We start from the raw sequence: 23,034 nt of genomic DNA on the forward strand, positions 1-23,034 counted from the left end.
CGTATCGATTGGAAGGCAAGTCACGAATGCCGCCACCGCCGGCCTGCACACGATCGGTCGCCCGATCGTCTCTCCCCACGCCTCGTCCGCCGGCTCGCCCCACGCCTGGCACTCGATCGGTCGCCCGCCGGCCTGGCCTTGGGATCCGACGACTGTGATGGAGGACTCGTTTGGGGGCGATGTGCCTCGGCGTAACAAGTTCAGTTCTGCTGCCATGCAGTCATACAGTTCAGAACTTCGTTTGGCACCTGTTTGTGACACTGACAGTGAAGGACCGAAGAACAGGGAACTAGGGAACTTATCAAACCAGCTTAATTTTGTTTGTAAAAAAAAACAGATTAGTATTAGAATATTGATCAGCAGCAAACTTATCAAAGCTGCTATTTTTTGACCGCCAGTTGCTGTTCTTTGTTGCTGTTGTTCTTTGCTGCAATGAAAGGGCAAAGCATATATTGCTGCTGCTGCTGTTCTTTGCTGCTCTTTGCCCTTTCACACACAAAAAGAATATATTGCTGTTCTGTGCTGCTACTGTTATTTACTGACCATCATCGCTTTTTTAGAAAGAAACATCATAGTGCAATGAAATATTCAGAGTACACAAGACAAAGAACACAGAGTGGTACATAAGGGCAAAGCACAGCTCGCTAAGCTGTTGTATGAAATATTCAGAGTACACACGACCTTCCATGTCTTAACAGAATGGAGAACTAAGAAATTGAATTACAAGCATGTCTTAACATAATGGAGAACTAAGAATGTCTCAACCAGCAACATTGAGGGGGCAATTACGTGCGTCATGAGACACTAATTGCTTGCATTTTCCACACATCCGTTTTCTGGGCGCCTTCTTCTCCTTGCTCTTCTTGATTCTTTTGCAGCGCTCTCTGGAGTTGATATCATTTGGTGGATGTATCTCAACTTCTTGTGGAATTTTGCCACCAAGGAATGATTCAAACTCATCTTGCTTATTGACTGTAGCAGCAGGAACGATATTTTGGAGAGGTTCTACAAGGTTTGATAAACTAGAATATAAAAATTCCATTCCTTGTTCAGAGTTCTTGGCCATCTGGATTAGCTCTTCAAACTTGTTACGTGAATCTGAAATTTTTCTCCCCATTGCCACCTCCACAGGATCTTTAGCCTTTTCATCCAGAAGGTTACCTTCCTCATCAAAGAACAATTCTCTATAAAATAAAGATCTGGTCAGAACTATTGCACATAGAAAACAATACGTAAATGTAAAACAAACCAGGCGTGTAAACTCACCTTTTACACCTTATATCCCACCTCTTCATAAAATAAATTGGTGGTATCTCATTTAGCTTCTCGCCTCTAAGCACTTGAATGATATGACGACACGGGATGCCAAATGACTCATAAAATTTACAGGAGCACATACCAAACATGTTTAATTTGTTCATTTTAACCACTCGCTCTTTACCAGATTGGCTGCTGATGGTGACAATTTTCATATCTTCAGTCTCTGAAATCCCTTGAATAATGCAATGGTCTCTTGCAACCACTAGTTGTTCCTGAAACTTGCTGAAAATTTCATGAGTATATATGACACTACACTGCTTCTCCATGACCCAAGGTGTCATCAATTTACGGCTAGTGTGAAGACTTTTATTGTCGGCTAGCAACTCCTCTTCGCGCTGGCACTCCAAAGCTGTTTCAAGCCTTAGCCAAAACTCAACAAAGGATAATTTTCGATGAATGAAGCGGTTAAAGAAAGAATTTGCACTCTCGGATCGTGATGTAGTCCTAAGGAGTCCTGCTAGAGGTATGTCCATAAAGTATGCTGGGATCCATGATTCTCGCATGTTGAACTTTGTGGAAAACCACTCATTTCCAGTGAGCACATACTTTATCATGACAGAATTCCATCGAGACTCAAACTCATCTGAATTCTCGGAGCCCCAAACACACTCATTTAACAGTTTCCAGAAATCCTCATCATTTTTTATGTCGGCCCCAACCTTCTCAGGTACCTTATCCATGATATGCCACATGCAAAATCTGAGTTGTATTTGGTAGAACCTGAGCAATAGCAGCCTTCATGCTAGCATCTTCATCTGTTATGATTAGATGAGGTGCTAGTCCACCCGTAGCCTTAAGAAAGGTCTGGAACAGCCATACAAATGAGTCGATCTTTTCATCAGCCAGAAACGCTGCCCCAAGGAAAACACTTTGCAAGTGATGATTGACCCTAGTGAATGGCACAAACTTCATATCATATTGGTTGGTAGTATATGTAGAATCTACCGAAAGCACATCACCAAAAACACTACAATTTTTTCTACATGTGGCATCTGCCCAGAAGACACGCACAAGCCGTCCTTCTTTGTCCACCATAAACTCATAAAAGAAGGCAGGATTTGCTTCCTTCTTTCGCTCAAGTTGATGCACAAACATTTGTGCATCAGCATTCTTGATTCTGCACCTCAGGTCACGATAATAGTTCTTGAAATCCCTCAGCGTGCAACCAACATGCTCAAATCCACCGTCAGTGACTTGGAGAAGTCGAAATGCATGTGACGTGCCAATGCTAGCCTTATGACAGTTGAACAAAGTACTCTTTGCCCTCTCACTAACTTGACGATTGGATCTTAGCAGGTGCCTCTTATCTGGCGACACGAAACCATGATTATGCTCCTCGACAAATGACAATATTTGATACTTCTTCTCACTGTCAAGCTTGACAACAATACGTGCCTGGCAACCACAACGGGTTTCCATCACATTTGGTGTCTTCCTTTTTTTCCCGGACTGGTCACTAACTTCTTGAACGCTCTCCTTCCTGTACCCTTCTCTTGAGCACAAATACCGCTGGTAAAATATTTCCTCATTGTCCTTCTTATGTGCACCAACACGAACAGAGAAACCAGCATCGTGTGCATATGATTTATAAAAATTCTCCGCATCCTTGAGTGTATCAAAAATCATTCCAACCACAGGCTTTTTATTTGCTTTGCAATTATCTACTACATTAGAAGGTGCTGTCCGTGGTGTGCTTGGTTCCTCAACGTGGGCTACAACTCCAACATCGACGTCCATGATGGTCAGGACGACATCATCTGTGGCGGAATGAACGACGACTGCGTGATAACGACAACGTTAGCAATGATCGCAGTCAAGGTAAAAGTGAAGGTAAAAGTTTTATACGAGAAACAAACCTGCATCAGGGCCGTGTGTTCCTGAGATCGTGGCCTCCATTGCGGCGGCGTTTGTGGACAGCATGGCGGCGGCGTCGCCACCATCGGAGTGGAGTTCGTGGGCATCGTCACGGTGCCAGCCATCACAGTCGCAACGTCACCACGGGGGTCCTTCGTCTTCTCGGTGGAGGCTGGCGGCCGGGGCTCCTCCATCACAGCCGCAAAAAATCGGCGCGCGGCCGTCGGCGAGGTAATGCGTACGTGCTACCGATCGAGTGCCAGGCGTGGGGCAAGCCGGCGGACGAGGCGTGGGGAGAGACGATCGGGCGACCGATCGTGTGCAGGCCGACGGCGGCGTTCGTGACTTGCCTTCCAATCTATACGAGCGACGGCCTGACGATACGGATACGAGCGGATACGTACGTGCGGCGTCCAGACGGACGGGATGGAGCGACGGCCTGACGGACGGTGGGAGGGGTTTTTTTGAAAAGTAACCCACCTCTTAACACAGCCATTAGATGATAATCCTATGATCCAAATCGTTAGTTTATAAGTTTACACGGAATGCCTAGTTTGTATAGGATACGTTGCCGTGCATCAAATGGCTATGGATTGGGAGTAATAATTTTTAAGTTCGTCATGGGCCGGATAGATTTGGGTTATAGATGGCTGGTTTGGTTTATTCACGAATTACAGCCCAGTAGCCCACAACCTAACCATTGCCCTCAGCCTACGAGTTACGCTCAGACTCTCCCTCTTCGCAGTTCGCACACGCACGGCCGCCGCCGCCGCCGCTTCGCACACCCCATGCCGTGAGGACAAGGAGGTCGAGGGAGCGGTCGGGGAGGAGGGAGAGCAGTGGGTCGAGCGCCGTCTCCGTGCTCCGCGGCCGCATCCGCATCCGTCGCCGCATCAGATCCATCGGCCGCATCCGGTACCAATTCTTTACCATCGCTGTGTTGGAGGTTGATCTCTTTCAGGGATCTGGTCATGAATTCGTGATTCAGATAGTCCCAAAGAGGTCAGGCACTCACTGCTTCTTTAGTTCTTTTCGTTTAAAAGCATCCAGCATTTCAGCCGTAAAACCAGTAAAAATAGGTGCTCAAGAAAGTCTCTCTCCACTTCAGCAATAGAAATATGCCTACTCGGTTAGATCTAACAAATATGCCTACATAGGTCTTTACTGATTGTACAGCCAGTGTCACATGCTGAGTATTCAATTGCTGATTTTCAGCCCGTGAAGAGAGCACATAAGGAGATTTTCTTTTAAGTAATAAAACAAATAACTAAGGCTGCCTTTTTATTCTAATGAACTGGAACCAATGTGCCAATTTCTATTTATAAATGAGAGGAGTTAGGTACAAGAAACCTAAAGAAACTGTACAGGCAAAGCAAAGAGAAACAGTCACAAAGCAAAGAACTACGGTTGCCATAGTATGCCACATAATTCAAAAGGTGTGCAGCTCTTCCACATGTTTGCTAGTGTACAGTTTCACATGGTTGCCATTTAGCTAGACACAATTATGACTGATGCAGCAAAAAAAGTTTCATTATGAATGTTACTGACAACATTATCTGTGTAGATTCAGAAATACTACGGAGGATATATATGCAGTTTTGAAAAGCACATGGCTGACTCAGCAATGACAGCCCGTGGAACTATTTAGGCCTTCAGTGTTGCATCTGTTAGTATAATATACCAACTAAATCACAAATTTGTCATGGATTGGAAGGTTGCTTTTGCCCTCAAATCAAGGCTTATATTCAGAGTTCAGACAATGCATTAAACATGAAATAGCCATATCTGTATAGTACCTGGATAGTTATGCATAGAATCCACTGAAATTAACTCCACTGAATTGTCATATCTACTCACCCAACATAACAGCATGAGCTTCTCTCTCACACATGCATGGTATGTAGGAGGTGAAGATAAGTGTAGGGACAACAATGTCTTTTATTCTCCTTACTAAATCTTCCACGGAAGCTAAAAGTTGTGTTGTATGTCAGATCACACATCGGCGAAGGAGAGAATGTCCGAAATCACACGTTTTTTTTTAAAAACAAAATCACACACGAGTAAGGCCTTGTTTAGTTCCCAAAAATTTTTTCAGATTTTCCGTCACATCGAATCTTTAGACGCATGCATGGAGCATTAAATATAGACGAAAATAAAAACTAATTGCACAGTTTGGTCAGAATTGACGAGACGAATCTTTTAAGCCTAGTTAGTCTATAATTAGACAATATTTATCAAATGCAAATAAAAATGTTACAGTGTCGATTTCTTAAAATTTTTTGGAACTAAACAAGGCCTAGCTTCAAAATCAGTGAAACCGATTTAGAGATCAGCTGAGCCCCGTCCCTTTCCGTGACCACCGTGAGTTCATCGACTTCCCCAGGCCGGACCTGGGCCTAGGCCCCTGGAACCCAGGCCCTAGTCATTGGCCCAATATGTAAAGGCCCAACACTAAGAGACCTCACCCTGCTGACTGCCGCCGCACGGGAGAAGCAGTCTGCGAGCTGCGAGCGCCACCCCGCCGTTGCGCCGCCGCCGGTCCACTGCCGATCGGCCACCAGGCGCCAGCCGCCCAAACCGCCACCACGCCGTCCGCCGTCCGCCCTGCCGGATCAGCGCAGGCCGCCGGCCGCGGGTCCCGGCCCACCGCGGCTCTGTGAGGCAGCGCCAGCCACCGGCCGCCCTCCCGTCTCTGTGCAGGCGCGCGCGCAGGGCGCCGGACGCCGGACGCCGCCCCCCGACCTCCGAGGCTCCAGGCCTCTGGCCCCGTCCGGCCGTGAGCCCCCCTGGGCGTCTGCCCGTCCGGGTCCGGCCCCTAGCCCAGTTGAGTGCTGATTCCCTCGGTCCCTTCCTCCTCTTTGGTACTTTCTGCTGTTCAGCACTTTTTTCATTTATATACGAATTCTGAAATAAATGTATATATGCATTTAGTCGCTCAGTAACCATCCACACAATGTGATTCCATTTTATTCTGTAGTAGCATATAACATTATATGAAGAGGACCATTAGAATATCGATTAGCAATGTAGGATAAATAACTAATTTAATTGTGTGTCTCTTATTTTTATTTATATATTTAACTTGTCTCTATAAAGATATGCATGGTGGCCTCATCTGAAGCAAATTTCCAATAATTATGCATTGATTTGTTTTTCTTTATGTTTTTTCTTGTTTTTATATAGTTTATTGTCGGACCAAAAAAATTGATGTTTAAATATGTGCATTTTCTTTTATATCTCTATTTTATTGATATGTGAACCGATATGTATAGGTAGTTTTGTATACTAAGAGTGCCAATGTTTGCCACAATTTCTTGTCATATTTGGCTAAGTTAGTTCATCAAATTGCATTTTGGCTAGCCTAGGGGAATCTTGCACACTTTTTGTAGTCACCGACATGTGGGTCCGAGCTCATAGAAAAAGAATCTTTCCAGAGTTAGTGGCTACAACCAAACAGCTGCTAACTTGATCAAACTCTACTAAACTTAGGAGTGGCAAAGTGTGGCAAGGTTTGGCTTCAAACCAAACAGGCCCTAGTCATGTCGAAAACCTTGGTCCACCACTGCCCTTCCCTGTTCTCACTTCTCGATCTACTCTATTGTTGCTTGATTTCTTTGCACCCCACTGAGGCATCTGTCAAGTAGAACTGATGCATACAAGACAGTGGGATGCGGGAGGAGATTCTTTTGGTTCACTTTGTCATATTGGCATTCTCTAAGTGACTGACCTCTCCTCCTTGATCTCTCCCACTTGATGAGCCTGAATTGCAAGCTGTGTCTTTTGGTTTGGGTGATGTGCGGCTTGATGTTGAGGATGAGAATGAAACAAATGAGGAAATAGGAACTTGATGTGAGCCTGAATGCCTTTTATTACTTTCCTATATATATTTGAGACTACTATATCTGGGAATTTGAGAGTTGAAACTTGAGACCTGCTGTTCTATAATAATAGAACTTAAGTCTAGATTGCAATGTTTTATTTTTATATCAGTTTTAATAAGCGTTGTTATCTTTTTATTTTTAAATAGTAAAATGTATATGTGTATCGGATTTTTAGGAAATTGCCGTATCTGTGCTGCATAGTTTACCGCAGCTCCGCTCTGACCCAATGTCCATAGCACCATGACTACCGCAACGTCCTCATATCCAACCTGACAAGCATATCCCCATTTCTCTCAAAAGAGCAGGTTTCCTTTAGCTCGACCACCACCACCATCATCGTGACTAGAGATCATTGGTATGCTGCTGAATCCATCAGGGACAGCTAAAGTTGATCAAAAGCAACAGACAAACCCTGGATAGGAGCAACTGCAGGCATGCGGGGGGCTGATGAAATAACACACCAGAGGAGCTGTCTCAGATCGAAACATGTGTTTATGGTGCAGGGGCTCCTCAATTAATAGAGTGATGTAATGGAGAGAGACAGAGAGGAGATAGATAGTGCTAAAATTGCATATACAGCTGAAATAGTAGTATGCTAGCAAAACATTCTTCACCAAGTGTGCTACTGAGACAATATTCCCTTCGATTTGCTAGGTCCACAGCCACCGTAGCCATTTGGTTAATATTATGTATGAGGCTATGATCATTTGCCAGTTGTCTTGTTGGGTGTCAGTTAAGGTGTGTGCTATGCACTTGCAAACACACTGGACTGTTTGTCACACTTTTAAGGTACTACTTGGTACTTGCTCCAATTACACGATCACTAATCAAAGTCCATTAGGATAGTCTGCAATTTAACTCTGAATATTGATAAAAATATATTATCTTAAATAGAATCTATCATGAAACTGTTTATCGATGAAAGCATATTATGTTAAATAGCATCTATGATCGATCGTTTTTATGGAAGTGTATTTCATCATGAATCTAGAAACATCCAGCTTATATTACTAATTTGTATGAGTTTTTTTACATGTTGGTAGTTCAAGCAAAAAAAATTAACTTAGAACAAAGCTAGATTGTCTTCTACATTTGTGATCGGAAGGAGTAGCCTTTTTCAGTATCCAATTGTAGTTATAGACATTTGTTGTGCTCGTGCAGCTTCAAATATTTTGGGATGTTGCCATGTTAAGGTATAGCTTTTTGTTGTTTCAGTATCTGGTATTGGCTTCCTAAAGGATCAATGTCGACTATCTCTGATCAGAAAAAACGCACGTTGGAAGCCCTTCAGCAACAGTATACTGCTGCAAAAGCTAAGAAATTGCAAGATGAACAGGTTAAGAGTCAGAAGAAGAGCAATTTCAATACCCCTAAGCCTAAATTTGATGCACCAAGGAAAGGCAAAGGTCCAGAAATCACTCCTCGTCAAACATATGCCCAGCCTTCTCCTCATAAAGGTTTTGTTTTCTTCATTATTCTTTTTTATGCAATCAGGCAAGATTTTGTTTATCAGCATTTTCCATCATGCTGCTGCTGCTTTTCAGGGGTAGCATTTTCCAGTTCTAATCGCCAACAAAAGCCTTCTGCATCCTCAGGTAACCGACCTACCTCTCTCTCTCTCTCTCTATGTGTGCACATGTATCAAGTGTATGGCTGTGTACCTGTGCAACAAATACTTTGAACTTTGTAGGTGAAGAAATCAATCCTGTGTATGGCGAACTTTCTTGTGCCTTTCATGACAATTTGTCCAAAGATGGTGTCTCGGTAAATCTTCCTTTTGTATGGGTTCTTGGTATAAATTTTATTGTTATATGTTATTTTACAACCTCTAATATTCGCTATGGTGAACTTTGGTTTAGGATTTGGATGGCACAGAGGTTGTTCACAGTGTTATATATGACATAATTCAGAAAGGCGGAGATGCTGGGAAAATTACAAAGGGAGCCAAAAAGTTGAAGCTGGAAAAAGGGATCCTTTTGGATAATTATGTTCAGAGGGGTCCTAGATTAGTGGATGCCCAAGCAAGATCTTTGCTGATTCATTCAAAGCGATCAAAAAGGCACATGTCTCTGAAACAACATAAGAAATGTGGTTCATTTGATTTAGATGGTACATTCCACAAGTAAGTTTTGTTCTGGTTGCCCATACTCCCATAGGTTGATACCTCACCACCAAAAAACATGACTGTTTTTGGTTTCTTCAGTTTACACGAATGGGAATAAAACAGCGTTTCTTAATGAACGAAACTACAGTTTATATCTTTGCTCAAATCTCTAAATAATACCCTTATTAACTTTGGAGTCTAACGTTAAAAAAAAAACTTTGGAGTCTACACAAGCACCTGACATTCTTGGTCTTGCAGGTATGACTTCTATAAACCAATGCATGAGATGTGGAAGGATTATATCAGAGAGGTTATGAAAGTAACCCCGTATGACTCCACAATAGTCCTTCTGTCTGCTATTTTGGACCTCTTATCTGCCCTTTTATTCTTTACGTCTTTTTGGGGTAAATAAAATCCATGTGTTATACTGAAACTCAACAAGATAAAAGGCAGTTAGTCTTTGAGTGTTCTGCTGCTATAACTCTTTAGTCAGTGCCTCAGTGGCAGAGCCACCGCCTGGCCATCCGCCGGGCTCGTCGGTGAAGTTCGAAAGAAAATTTTCTTTATATCAAAGAAGAATACTATATTTTGCTAGCTAAATAATTTTGCATAATGAGGATCGCCTGGGCTCCTAAAAGCTTTTGGCTCCGCTACTGTCTCCAGTTGAACCTTTTTTTTCCCTTCAATGCGCAGGCAGGACATCTTTTGGATCATTGCATTAATGAGAAGAAAGTATTTAGAATACAAACCCACACAAGCACACACCCAAACACCCAAACATATACTGAATTGGTTCTGTTTAGAATGCTATAGTGATAGATTGATCATATAACATGTTGGATTTTAACACAATATGTCTACTGTACCAAATAGTTAAGAGTTACACTGATTTCCAGACTTTATACAGTACAGTAAAATGCGCTTTCTTATATACTTCGAGACCACTCAAAGACCCTAGTAGTTCCTTGAACTGAAATTTATTGACCGTAGGGACTAAACTAAAAGTACCAAGCCATTTGTTAGGATATAAGCATAATGTTTTATGAAATATTAAGGAGTTTGAAGATTTGAACAAACAAGAAAAGCATTGATTATCCTGAGTGCAAAACAAGCGCACTCAGAGCAGGGGACCAACTCGATCTTTTGGAAAACTTGGATGTAAACTCTGTCATTGTGCTCGTTCCTGTAATCTGTACCCTATATGAGCTAATTACATGTGCTGTCTTCCCCACAGGAAAAAGAAATTGTCTGAAAACCTTCTTTCAGCAGATCTTCACGGGGCCCTTCTAATAGGTGATCCATATGCTGGTTTACTTTATTTAACCTTTTTTTAGTTCAATCATGCTTACATTTCTTTGAGGTATCCAGTGGCAGAATGTAAAGCTGCTTCATATCAAGGTGTAAACGGCATCATGATTCGGGATACTGCAGAGACATTTGGAATTATATCCGAGGACAACCGCTTCCGAGGTACCTATCCTTCTCTTTCTGGTGCTGTATTGTGAATCATTTGCATTATTTGTATTTTATTTTGTGTAGCAAAATGGCCCTTAAAGTGATTATAAGCAGCCTTGTTCTATTGCTAGATTCCATCTACTGTAAATGCCACTATTCTTCGATAGCTCTACCTCCATAGGATACTTGTTGAGTTGTGAAATAATTGTTTGTGATCCATAGCCTTTGTTCTGAACGAAACACCTTTACGGCTCATGATCTGAAACTTTCATGATCGGAGGTTCACCGCAGCCATGATTTTTCATCTCGTTACAACTTACAAACAAATGAAATGTTATTGTCAAAGGCATGCCGATATTGATATCTCTTGCACATGTGAAATTCTGTTATTCTAACTGTAGACTTTTTAAGCAACTTTACTACTTTGGAACCTGCAGTTGTACCAAAAGCTGGTTCAGTTTTCATACTTCAAGCAGAGTGCTGGAAGGTCACACTGATCGGCGACAAGCTCTCGCCCAGGGAGAAGCTGAAGGAGGACCAGCGTCAACACCGTGCACAATCGCAAATCAGATAGTTTCCAATGTGCCAACTGTTTTGTGACAGAATTTTTGGCCTAGGAACATTTGCTTTTGTTTAGGTCCTGCCACTTAAGCATGGCATTTTATTCTCTCTCTAGAGGCTCTGACATTTCCTAGCGACTGACTGACAGCTTGAGATGTAAAGGGTGACCGACATTACTAATCTCAGGTGTGTGACCATGAGTCCGGTAATCCGGTGACTGATTATTGATTATGGGCGAAGCAAATCCATTTTCGGTTTCATCTTGTCACACAAACCTGCGGTAAATAATTAGTACGTACTCTACGCCTTGTTTCTGCCACCAGCTCGAGTAATACATCCTGGGTGAATCGGTGTCAACTCATATTGTCACAAACCGAGAACCAAAACTGATTAGCAAATCATAAATTACTGACTGATGTAGCATAGCTAGATGGTTCAAACTATTTTTTACCATAAAACAACCGATTAGTTAAACTATTAAATTGGCCGACTTAATTTTCACGGGAGAACTCATTGCTGATCAAGAGTGTTTAAAATTCATTGCTGGAGATTCCTGTATGTAACGTAAGCGTTGACCCCCACCTGCTGAGTTTTCAAAACCTCCCAATATATCTCTAATTTTTTTGACTGATGACTGACTTTAGGACTTACTTATTATTTTTATTATATGAGCAAAATTCCTCTACACGAGAAGATGCCAGTAGCTAGAATCATCTCCGAGAGCAAACCCGGCCCCGACCCCTAAGGAAAAAAAAACTCCAGAATCCAAACTTTTATATATAGTTAAAATGAAGGGTTCAAGGAGAAAAACATCGTCTACCAATCTCTTAATTCAATTTCTGTATTTAGTTAGTGGTGTCTAATAAATCACCTGACATCGTCATCCCAATCAAATTTGGAATATTATTTGTGTTTTATTTTAGTGTGATTTTTATCTAGGAGTGAATCCTTCCCCACCAAATCACGGACCCATCCCGCGCAGAACATCGATCTTCTGTTACACAACGTTTATATGACACACACTACTTTCTCTTTACCGGTTACTAGTTTAGACAATCACGTCCAGTCTAGGTTTAGCTCATGCCCCTTCCTCGTCTCATTTACTACAGCTATATGCCAATCTTGCCGCGACCCTACTATTGAGGTGACCGTGTGTATTATCATATACTTCTACGTTGGTTAGTTTAAGCGCCTGTTTGGTACAGCTTACAACAGCTTCATTAGCTATTGTAAAATTTTTTTTGTCAAACACTTATTTTTAAAATAACTTCATGGATGAAGTTATTTTTTTCTCCTCTCACAAAGACATAAGTTAGGATGAAGCTGAAAATAACTTATTGCAGCTCTCTCTCTCATTTCTCTCTCTCTCATCTATGCAAGAAGTAGTTGGAGCTATTTTACCAAATATTTTTTCTAAAATAGCTCAGTTTCATCTAGAAAATTGCTCATAAAACTATTTTCTAAAAAATAGCTTTACTCTTGAAGTTGAGCGGTGTCAAACAGGGTCTAAATCTTGTCACAACATCAACTAAATTTCTTGTGGTTTGCACATACACTCTCATTATCTTATCAGGGCCGTGCACAAGGGTGTGCGGGCCGTGCGACGCTACAGGGCCTCAAATTTTTAGGGGCCTCAAAATTATAGCTCATTAATAATTAATATTAAATATTTTATGCTGACTTTTCTGTGTGGAGTTTATGATAAATACTTGTGTCAACTATAAAATTTGCTACATTATTTCTTCTTATGTGGCACCATATAGTTTCATGTAAACCATTTTTTCATCAGTCTGACTACTCCGTGTCTAATTCAACTTGCTGAGTCACGTCTCCATAAGATAGCTAAGGAATCTCGAGTCAATACTGAAGTGTTAACACTAAAGTGCAAAATAAAGAGCGTTGGCGATGGACAATGGAAGAAGGTGTGTTGGCAAGTATCAAACTATATTATAGTGTTATGTATCCATAAAAAAATTGAGATAATTGGTACTTGGAGGCTAGAAACCAACAAGTAACCGAATTCTTTTAAGATATATCTACAATTCGTGGCTTGTATAGAAAATATTCTTAGTTACTCAGTGCTATAAGTTGGCCTATTTTAGATCTTAGAACAGGGCCTTAATTTTTGCCGGCACGGCCTTGTATCTTATACACCACTAATAAACGACATGTCACACAACGATACAATACAATATATCCCTACATTGAGTATAACCTACATTGCCATGTAATAATCTCCGGCACATCTTAGACTTCACAAGACAAGAGTGATGTGAAATTACACAACTAGTACAGTATTATGCTGATATTTGTTTCCCTTCCAGCAGCTTGCTCACATAGATATGTAAAACCAGATAGGCCTTGTTTAGTTCGGAAAATTTTTTGGTTTTTAGAACTGTAGCACTTTTGTTTTTATTCGACGAACATTGTCCAATCATGGAGTAAGTAGGTTTAAAAGATTCATCTCGTGATTTACAGGTAATCTGTAAAATTATTTTTTATTTTTGTCTATATTTAGTGTTTCATACATGTACTGCAAGATTCGATATGACAGAAAATCTTGAAATTTTTTTTGATTTTTGAGTTAAGTAAACAAGTCCTAAGTCGAACAAAACCAAGTACGCTTTCACAACAAGCACGCGTGCGTGACGCGTCCGGTGAAAGCGCGCCTAGCTAGCAGCAAAAGATGCGGCGCTCCTTGTTGGCTTCTTCACCGCGCTTCCGTTCGTCTTGACTGTAGCTGTCACAGACCAGACCAGACCAGACCAGGCAGGAGCAGGACCCCACATAACTCCATATAGACCTGGCAACACTTCCACCGTCACCGCCGACCGCCGAGCGCGGAGCCACCGACACGACAATCGCAGCTGTAGTCCGGCTTCAGACCTGCAGTGTCACTGTGTCAGTAGTCCTCGGTGGCGCTGTTGCCCGCCTCCGAGATCATTTGGAGCCGGGGGCGTGTCGAGAGGGATGGGGATGGAGTGGCCGCCGACGCCTGCGCAGCAGAGGAAGGCGGTGGTGGGCGCCGGGTCGGCGCTGAAGCTGGTACTGTTCGTGATCCTCGCGGGCCTCGCACTGCGGCTGCTGGTCGGCCCCGCGGCCTACCTCCTGCCGCCCACCGCCGCGCCAGAGGGGGGCGCTCGTCTTATCGCGGCGCCGGGGAGGGAAAGAACCGGCGGCGGCGGGATTCCTTCCGTCGGTGAGCGGTTCTTGGAATGTCTTTTTTTTTTTTACGGCACTTTTCCTCTCTCTCTTTTTTTGTCGTTTCTTGAAACAAGACAAGAGAAAGGATTGAGCCGTGCTTCCTCACGGTCCCACGAACACACGCTCTGCCATGGGGTTTGGTTGGGATTTGCATCATGGAAAGATGATCATTTTGTGTTACCAGAATCTGGAGAATTGTGATTGTAGCCGGAGAAGAGCAGTAGCAAATATCTCAAATGCTGAAACTACGATGGAATGGAAATGCTTATACCACGGGTTGTTGGTTAAACACCAAAAAGGATATTAAATGTGCATGCTAAAAGATCCGAGGATTATCAGAATTGCTCCAAAGATCTGCTAGTGCTCCCTATTAATTTAACATGCTCTGCTGACGGAGTATCTTGAATTGTTTAATCCTCAGGGGGGAATGCGAGGATCCCCTGGCTTTACTTGTGTTTAATTTATTATGTACTTGTTCTGTTTGACTCTAGATGAATGTTCTTCTACATTCCACTTCTGTGGCATTTCTTATTTGCATGTATTTGATCAAGATATCAGCAGACTGCAGAGGGAGGATGGAGGTGTTGGTTTGATCACTTCCATTAGTTTAGTGATACGAGCAAGCTTTTCTACATCGTGTATGGAAAGGCGGGAGCCTTTTGCTTTGGGATTCCATATAAGGATCCGAGTAGGCCTTGTTTCGCTGCACTCCTATCCACCTCAATCCACGTGGGCTGATCGAGGTGGATTGAAGTGCAGCCACACAAGCCACCTTAGGGCGTCCGCAACAAGGCCGGCGAAGTCGCTAGAGGAGCTGGATGAGAGAGAAGTCTAAGAATTCTATTTTACTCATACTCTCTCACCTAGTCCCATTTGTTCATCTCTCAGATCCTCGGGCTACAAGAAATTGTTGGGCAATTTGTTCGTCGCTAGCGAGCGCTCTCTTTCCTCGCTCTGGCCTCCATGTAGGATGAAAGCTGGCGACATAGCCTCCCGTTGCGGATGCCCTTAAGTAGATCTTCAAATGGGATTAGACTAATGCGCTGTTTCTTGTCGTCAAGTGTGACTCACCTTTTTATTCTTTTCTTTTTATTTCCAATAGATATATTAACAAAATAACTACTCCAGCTTGTTTGGTTCTTGTCTTGTTCTAATATATTGCTCCTGCTTAACAGAAACGGATGATGCGATTTTTACTTTGACCTCTGCAGAACCTCTAACAGCTATAGACAAGAAGGAAGGTTCCCCAAAACCAGAAGGTATGCCCCTGAGATGCTGAGATGCAATCATTGATTAGCCTATGTTTTACTTGAGAAGGATTTTTACTTTGACCTCTTCAGAACCTCTAACAGCTCTAGATAAGAAGGAAGGTTCCCCAAACCAGAACGTATGCTCCTAAGATGCTGGGATGGAATCATTGATTAGCCTATGTTTTACTTGAGGACTGTTTGGCATTTCAGGCAGTAAATCATTGCATTGGGGGAAATCTGTTTAGGTTGGAAAATATTATCAAACTTAGTTAAGTGTTAAACACTAAAGGTCTTGCTTGGACCTAAATCCCTAGCATTTAGTTAGAATTTGAATAATGTCCATAATATTCCTGTGCTCAAATTCCTTGAGCAACCCCTTTCATCCAAAGCTTGAAGGAAGGTAAAGGTATGCGGTTTTTTCTTCTTGTTTTGAGAACAAACTTCAGAGGGAACCCTAGACTAGATTTGGACAATCTATCCAGTTTCTTGGCTTGTTATCACCAGCCCATGCTTTCTCCATGCAAAACTACAGTAACTTGTAAAGTATTTTTAATATTCTTAAGGAATTAAATTGTGTGGTCCAGTTTCATTTTCATATGTTTGGACAAAAAACTTTTCTTTAGTTCTTTCATCAGTATTTGGCTACATATTTTCTTTTGTGCATGCAGAAAGTTGTGATCTTTTCCATGGCGAGTGGGTTCCCAATTCATCAGGGCCAGCTTACACTAATGCAAGCTGCCGCTTCATTGAGTCTCCTCAGAACTGTATGACAAATGGAAGGCCTGACACAGATTATCTCAATTGGAGATGGAAGCCATATGGTTGTGAGGTACCACCATTTGATGGCAAGAAGTTTCTGGATGGCATGAAGGGCAAGCATTGGGCACTTATTGGTGATTCCATCCTTCGCAACCATGTCCAGTCATTGCTTTGTCTTCTTTCTAAGGTATTCCATAATTTTTTACACGTACATTAACATTTAAGGTGCTGATATTTGTGTCTGGTTCATTTTTCTCTGGCAATGTGCAATGTGCTTTTATTACATCACTTTCTCCAGTTTTATATTTTTATTTCTCTATATATGCATGTACAAGGAATTCCTTATATTAACTATAAATAGACATGGAGAACAGCCCAGGCTTCCATGATATTTTTTTTATTCTTTGGTTTTAGTATAATGCATATGACTAGTGATAAAAAAGGAAGAAGGTAAAGACACAGCAGCCTAAGGGCGATGCTTTTTCTGTAAATATGATGGAAGATAAGTTCTTTCACCTGTGTCATTAGGGAAAGATATTGATCTGACATATGAGCATACTAAGATCCTTTTCAATCTGTCTTCGCATTTCTCACTGCAACTTCAGTGGGAGCCCTGGAAATTGTGCACCTACCACCTTTTGATTAGACATAACTTGTGTTTACATCCTTAACTTTTGCACTTCAGAGCAGCTCTAGTGTACTCAAACCGAACTGAGGGAAAGTTAAGTTCGATTAACCGAACAGAGCACACTAGAGGAGTCCAACTGCTTCCAAAATCAGACTCTGCAGAATAGTCAAACCATGCAACTTCCGGGTCATTAAAATACTGTGCAATCCACGTTAGGCACTGCACAGGGTGCGGAGAACTGGAGATCCATCATGAGCAGTCATGTTTTCCTGAAGTGATGGTCGAATGTGATACTGGAGCTTGCAAATTTTACTTCACATGGTCAAACTGTGTCAAAACTGTGTCGGATTGGTTTGACGCCACACTACGGATGCCCTCAGAAACATCCTTTGATATCGCTAGCTAGTGAGCAACAAGTATTATTGTACAGAACACACAAGATAGTTGTTCTTGTTGAAGATGGATTGATGAGCTCAGGACATGCTTTTCTCAACACCTGATTGTAAATATATTGTCTAGTGCCTTTTGTAGATAATAGTGCTTGCATGAATTCTTCGTGGTATGATTTTTGAAAAGCAAAAGCTTTGGCAGATATGCATTATCCTGTCATTGTTATTGTTATTAGTACTGCTAGTACAATTTTTATGCTTTTCCTGTGGCTGTTGTTGAGTTTCATCTCTAACTTGCATGGGACCAAAATACTTTATTGTCGTTGTTGCAGGTCGAAGATGCTACTGAGGTCTACCATGATGATACATTCAGATCCAGAAGATGGCACTTTCCTTCACACAATTTCACAGTCTCTCTTATCTGGGCACCATTCCTGGTCAAAGCTAAAATATTTGAGGACAGTGATGGAGTTTCTACTGCTGATCTCCAGCTGCACCTTGACGTTCTAGAGAAAAATTGGACTAGTCAATGGGAGAGCTTTGATTACGTAGTGATATCCACAGGCCAATGGTTCTTCAAAACTGCAGTGTACTGGGAGAATGGAGCTGCGATTGGCTGCCACTCCTGCCAGAACAAAACCCTGAAAGAAAGGTCTCCAGAGTACTCCTTCCGCAGGGCACTCAAGGTGGCCTTCCAGTTCATCACATCTTCACCTCACAAGCCAGTAGTCTTCTACAGAACGTGGGCTCCTTCGCATTTTGAGAATGGTGAGTGGTTCAGTGGCGGGACTTGCAACAGGACGGCCCCATTCAAGCCAGGGGAGGCCGGTGACAGAGAAATGGACAATAAAATGTGGCATATTGAGAGAGAGGAGTTTGACAACGCAGTGGCAAACAAGGGTCCTATCGATGGTGACCGTCTGAAACTGCTCGATACATTTGAGCTCTCTCTCCTAAGGCCTGATGGACATTCAGGGCCATATAGAGCATACCATCCTTATGAGAAGGGCATGACAGCCAAAGTCCAGAATGACTGCCTCCACTGGTGCTTGCCTGGGCCTATTGATGCATGGAACGATGTACTCATGAAGATGCTGGCAAAGGACTGAAACATTATCAGGTGGTACCCTAGGCATGGCATCTGATTTCAACACCAGTATTGTCTCAAGTCTCCTTTGCTGCAAAAACTTGTGGTATCCAGAAATTCGTGTAGCTTCAAACATCACTTCGCGGTGGATATAATGGTGGTTCTTGAAGCAATCTCCCTAGCAGAGGGATTGTTATTAGTTGTTAATGGTGTGCTGTAAAAGAGGTAACTTGTGATAGCACGCCCGAGTGCTCCAGTTACTTCTTAATATCTGTATGTATCAGAGTGGTCTAAGGAGTCTCATACTTGAGTTGCTTCCAAAAGGAAGTATAATATATAAACAGTGGCGATATATATAGAACGGTGCATCCATACCTAGTGCAAAATGTACTGCAAATATTCGCAACAAAGCCTAGCAAGTAGCAGCGTTTTAAACTCTTCAGTCTCTTTCTCCAAGAGAAAATGTGTATCTAATGAAATGTTGCTCATCGATTAACATATGAGAACCGAATATTCTACCATGCAACTGATCGACAATGGATCCATAAAAAAAAATGGATCCTCTTGAAATAATCTATAGGTCTAGGTGACTAGTTGTTTGCATTAACCTTAAGTTTATAGACCTTATGCAGCACAATCCAAACTAGTATAAATATACCTAATGTCTTGTTTGATTGTCGTACATAGACAACTTGTGTTTAGTATGATTGTGTTTGGTTATTTATATAAGCAAAACGTGTTTAGTTTGAAGTTTGGTTGTTTATATGTAGTCATCTCCATGTTCTGGAGATCTCATGTTTTCAGTAGAAGTTACAGAGATGAGAATATTTTGTTGTTACATGTTCTATTAGCTTGTGCAAATCTACATTACTTATACGATTAACTCTGACATATTAGTTAATGCTGTATTTTACCTGCTTTAAGCACTGTGCCAATCAATAGCTTCTGGCCTTCTGTGGGCAACCAAATATAGGCAAACTGCATTGCTTGGATATAGGATAATGCAGATAAGCAAACAAGTCCATAAACCAATGTACAATGGAACGATAATACATAACTCTTTCACGATGAATTCGGCAGCATTTCATTTGTACATTACAAGACCTTCAAGAGCCTCCCTTGCAACAAGCAAGGGACCCTTATTTCGCAAATATACAACAGGGGAGAAACAAAAAGCAAGTATTGATTGCGTCTAGAGAAAGAAAGCAGGTTCACAGCTCCATGCCACACAAAGTCTCTGTTTTGTCTTCAGTCCTGTTCACCATTGACAGTCCAGTGTGAACTTCGCACGAGCAGAAGGGTACCAACTGCAAGGTACCTTTATCAAAGATTAACTCAGAAAACCAAAAAAGAAGTACAGAAACGGGTAATTTGGACACCCACCATAATTTTGGTCTAAATTGTCACAAACTACTGCTTGAGCCCATTTGACAAACCCAACACTGTTTGGGTCTTGCTCTCACAAATTTAGATGACAATTTCCATGACAATTTGCATTCCTCACCAGATGGGCTCACATGTCAGCAACAGATCACTTGAAACACACCCTATTCTACTCATCCATGTCAGGCTATGTCGTTTGCCATGCAAGTTGGCCCTATGCCAACTTTGCTGTATGCAGGGGGAAGGGCACCAGAAATAGTGGGACGAGCTCACGAGAAATAGAAGACAGATAAAAAGGTAGTTGTGAAAAGAAACCCCAAGTAGTGGCGATTTATGAAATGGGCTTAACTCTTAAGAAGTTGTATCTTTGTGACAATATCAAAATAGTGGTAGGTTTGTGAGATTTACTCAATGAAACAAAATCATTTGAAACTCCAAGGTGGCAGCCTGGCATAACTCATCTATTTGTGTTATGTGGTGCCATTGTAAATTTCAGAAGATGGTTGTGTTATGTGGATGACCATCACTAACCCTAAACACTGCAAACCTCATAGATGCCAATTCAAGATTCCGTCAAACCTTCACAATGACATGTCTGATGATATTAAAAATGACTCATAACTACAGTCAATAAACAGCCTCCTAAGAAACAAATAGGGAAGGTGGAGAGAGAGAGAGAGAGGCCCCTCAAGATCATGTAGAACTTTGCAATTTCGGTATTTTTATGGCAGCTAATGTATCTATATTTGCCGTCATTGATATTCAAGACACTTATTCCATCATGATTGAACTAAAGAATTTATCAATTTAAAAGTTAACTCTGGTCCTCAATAGGCACCTGGAACGATAGTAAAAACAACATCCACATTTCGGACACTTCAGTAAAGTTCAGGGGATATTAATGACCCAAAGGAATAAAACTAAAACCTTCCATGAGCAAAAAAACAAAAGCATAAGTAATAGTTATCCAATAAAAGTTATTATCAAAAGCAATCACACATTAATCACGTCATTCTTCAACATAATACCAGTCACAAAACGAGTTTGAAGAAATCAACCCTCTACCCAGGTTTGTCGACCGCGACCTAGGTTCACAGGTTCAATTTCGACCCAAAGTGTAAAACTCTCAAACGTAGTGTACCATGTTCCGCGACCCTGAACCTCGACCCCATCAACCCATAAACTTTGTGACTATGCATAACACTCCACTGGAAACATTACTGCTAAGTCAAACATTACACCCCAATATTAGCCAAATTGTAGCAGTGGTATTAATGTTTAAAGATTATAAGATTAAGCAATAAAAGACCACAGCAATGCCAAACAATATATGCAGCAATAAAATAGTTGAATAAATTAACTAAGTAGTAACTAGGAATAAATGAAGTAAAAGCCGAGTGTTTTATCTTATATAAAAAAAAGCAGGCAGCATATACAAGGCTAGAAAGCCTAATAAAAACCACCAAATTTCTACATTGAATACATAGAATACCAGATGATGAAATGTGAAATCCAGAAACAAACAGGGAAGAAGGTAAACATAATTGATGGGAGATAATAGTATTGACACCTGCTAAGTTTGATACAAAAGTAGGATCTATTGCAAATTAATCTTCTTGAAAAGGAGTTATTCTGAAATAATATTTCTTTGATGGAATTTTCAAGGAAATAATATGTTCTTCGGAATAATATTGTAAAATTATTGATTGGACAACAATAGTCCAAATGGATAAAATTGAAACATTCATTGACCAAAAACCATCTCAAGTTTTGATCACCCAATGAAATGATCATGACCTTCAAAAGAAATCACACATTGATCAAGGCATACTCCAATGTTACAGTATTACACTCAATTGGGAACATTACTCAGTAATTACTTTTTATTATCCAAATGTAATATTCCCTTCCAAGCACTCTGCAGCAATCATATACTCACAGCCCCATGAGGGCTCTAGAGTAATCAACCCACTAGTATGGTTCAGCCGATCAAGATGTGGTAAAACTGCAATTCATGCCTTGGAATTTACCCGAGTTTAGCAAATATAAACACTTGCAGCAATCAACTTTCTTGTACTGAAAGTTCAACAATATACCAACAGGAATTTAGTCATGCATATGCATCTAAGCAAACCCAGAACATTCTAAGACCCTAACCCCGACCAAATTTGTTTCTTGACAAATGGAAGTCTTATTAATAAAAATAAAAGAAAGCTAGTTTCTATCAAGAAAAACAACATACAATTCTCCAAACGTTCCCGGTATCTGCGAACCAACATATATCAGAAAAGTGGAACAGGAAAGAAAAGTGCGTTCACCACTCACCAGTCAATTCTCCTCCTCAGCGACGGATTTGCCGTTGGCGTCGTGTTGCGGCTCGGCCCGGGACGGGAGCGGGTTCGACCCCTTGACAAGCCATCCGAGCGCGAAGAAGGCAGCGCCGGCGAGGATGGCGGTGCCCCAGGCGTGGGAGTACCAGCGGCTGTACTGCCGCACGGCGAACCGCCACTGGTCCCGAAGAGTCGCCGCTTCGGGGATCGCGGCATCTGGCGGGTTCGGGTACCCCGCGCCGCCCACGTGCGCGCTGCCGCCGCTGGGCAAGCGGGGGCGAGCGACGCCGCCCTCCGGCGGCGGGGGCGTGGTGGGCTTCTCCTGGTGGTTTGCCATTCCGGCCTTTACTGATGGACCACCCCACCAGCCACCATCGCTCGACGAGGAGAGGAGACAGGAGAGAGGCAGGCAAAATTGCGTACTGGGCCGAGCCTGAAGCGAGCTTCGACGTGGAGGCCTACCCTAGCACTGGAACGCTCCAGTACGACATGATGCTCAGCCCACGTCGCCCCGCAGGCCAGTTTCAACTCAGTAGCACGGGTGAAAACGGATCACAGAGATCCATTTGCATAAGGAAAAACTCCATTTTATCTACTGAACTATCCTCAAAATTTAGTTTTCATCCTTGAACTCGAAAACTTGGTAAACTACCTTTTTTAACTTCTAAAACCATTCATTTTATCTTTCTGACCTGGTTGTAGGTCGGTTTTCAAAGGCAGTTTTGTTTTTTATTTATTTTAGTTGAATATTTGAAAAATCATAGTAAATCATAAAATAGAAAATTTAATTTTGTTGGACTTCACTGAGTATGACATTTTTACTACAGTT

The 23,034-nt window shown here is 41.9% G+C and overlaps 3 protein-coding genes across 8 annotated transcripts; 2 read left to right on the plus strand and 1 right to left on the minus strand.

Annotated features, from left to right (window-relative positions):
- On the plus strand, nt 3,871-11,435 carry LOC110431010. Of its 3 annotated transcripts, none has more exons than XM_021449469.1 (9): nt 3,871-4,089; nt 8,271-8,512; nt 8,600-8,650; nt 8,746-8,819; nt 8,915-9,177; nt 9,418-9,486; nt 10,394-10,452; nt 10,528-10,629; nt 11,052-11,435. In XM_021449469.1, exons 2-9 carry the CDS (start codon nt 8,299-8,301, stop codon nt 11,186-11,188), a joined length of 969 nt encoding a protein of 322 aa, XP_021305144.1. In that variant the 5' UTR covers nt 3,871-4,089; nt 8,271-8,298; the 3' UTR covers nt 11,189-11,435. The 3 variants fall into 3 exon arrangements, with proteins under 3 accessions (XP_021305144.1, XP_021305146.1, XP_021305145.1); XM_021449471.1 differs by lacking the exon at nt 3,871-4,089 and adding an exon at nt 4,154-4,176; XM_021449470.1 differs by lacking the exon at nt 3,871-4,089 and adding an exon at nt 7,724-7,844.
- On the plus strand, nt 13,872-18,992 carry LOC110431056 (protein trichome birefringence-like 24). 2 transcript variants are annotated; one of them, XM_021449663.1, is made up of 4 exons: nt 13,872-14,374; nt 15,591-15,638; nt 16,298-16,575; nt 17,738-18,992. In XM_021449663.1, exons 1-4 carry the CDS (start codon nt 14,146-14,148, stop codon nt 18,512-18,514), a joined length of 1,332 nt encoding a protein of 443 aa, XP_021305338.1. In that variant the 5' UTR covers nt 13,872-14,145; the 3' UTR covers nt 18,515-18,992. The 2 variants fall into 2 exon arrangements, with proteins under 2 accessions (XP_021305338.1, XP_021305337.1); XM_021449662.1 differs by having other exon boundaries at nt 13,873-14,374; nt 15,555-15,638.
- On the minus strand, nt 19,517-22,613 carry LOC8072626. Of its 3 annotated transcripts, none has more exons than XM_021449665.1 (2): nt 22,201-22,613; nt 19,517-19,746 (listed from the first exon to the last, which is right to left on the minus strand). In XM_021449665.1, exon 1 carries the CDS (start codon nt 22,540-22,542, stop codon nt 22,204-22,206), a length of 339 nt encoding a protein of 112 aa, XP_021305340.1. In that variant the 5' UTR covers nt 22,543-22,613; the 3' UTR covers nt 19,517-19,746; nt 22,201-22,203. The 3 variants fall into 3 exon arrangements, with proteins under 3 accessions (XP_021305340.1, XP_021305339.1, XP_002438480.1); XM_021449664.1 differs by having other exon boundaries at nt 19,517-19,810; nt 22,201-22,612; XM_002438435.2 differs by having other exon boundaries at nt 19,517-19,799; nt 22,201-22,605.

Source organism: Sorghum bicolor, chromosome 10 (genome assembly GCF_000003195.3).
Source record: "Sorghum bicolor cultivar BTx623 chromosome 10, Sorghum_bicolor_NCBIv3, whole genome shotgun sequence".
In the NCBI taxonomy this organism is placed as follows: domain Eukaryota; kingdom Viridiplantae; phylum Streptophyta; class Magnoliopsida; order Poales; family Poaceae; genus Sorghum; species Sorghum bicolor.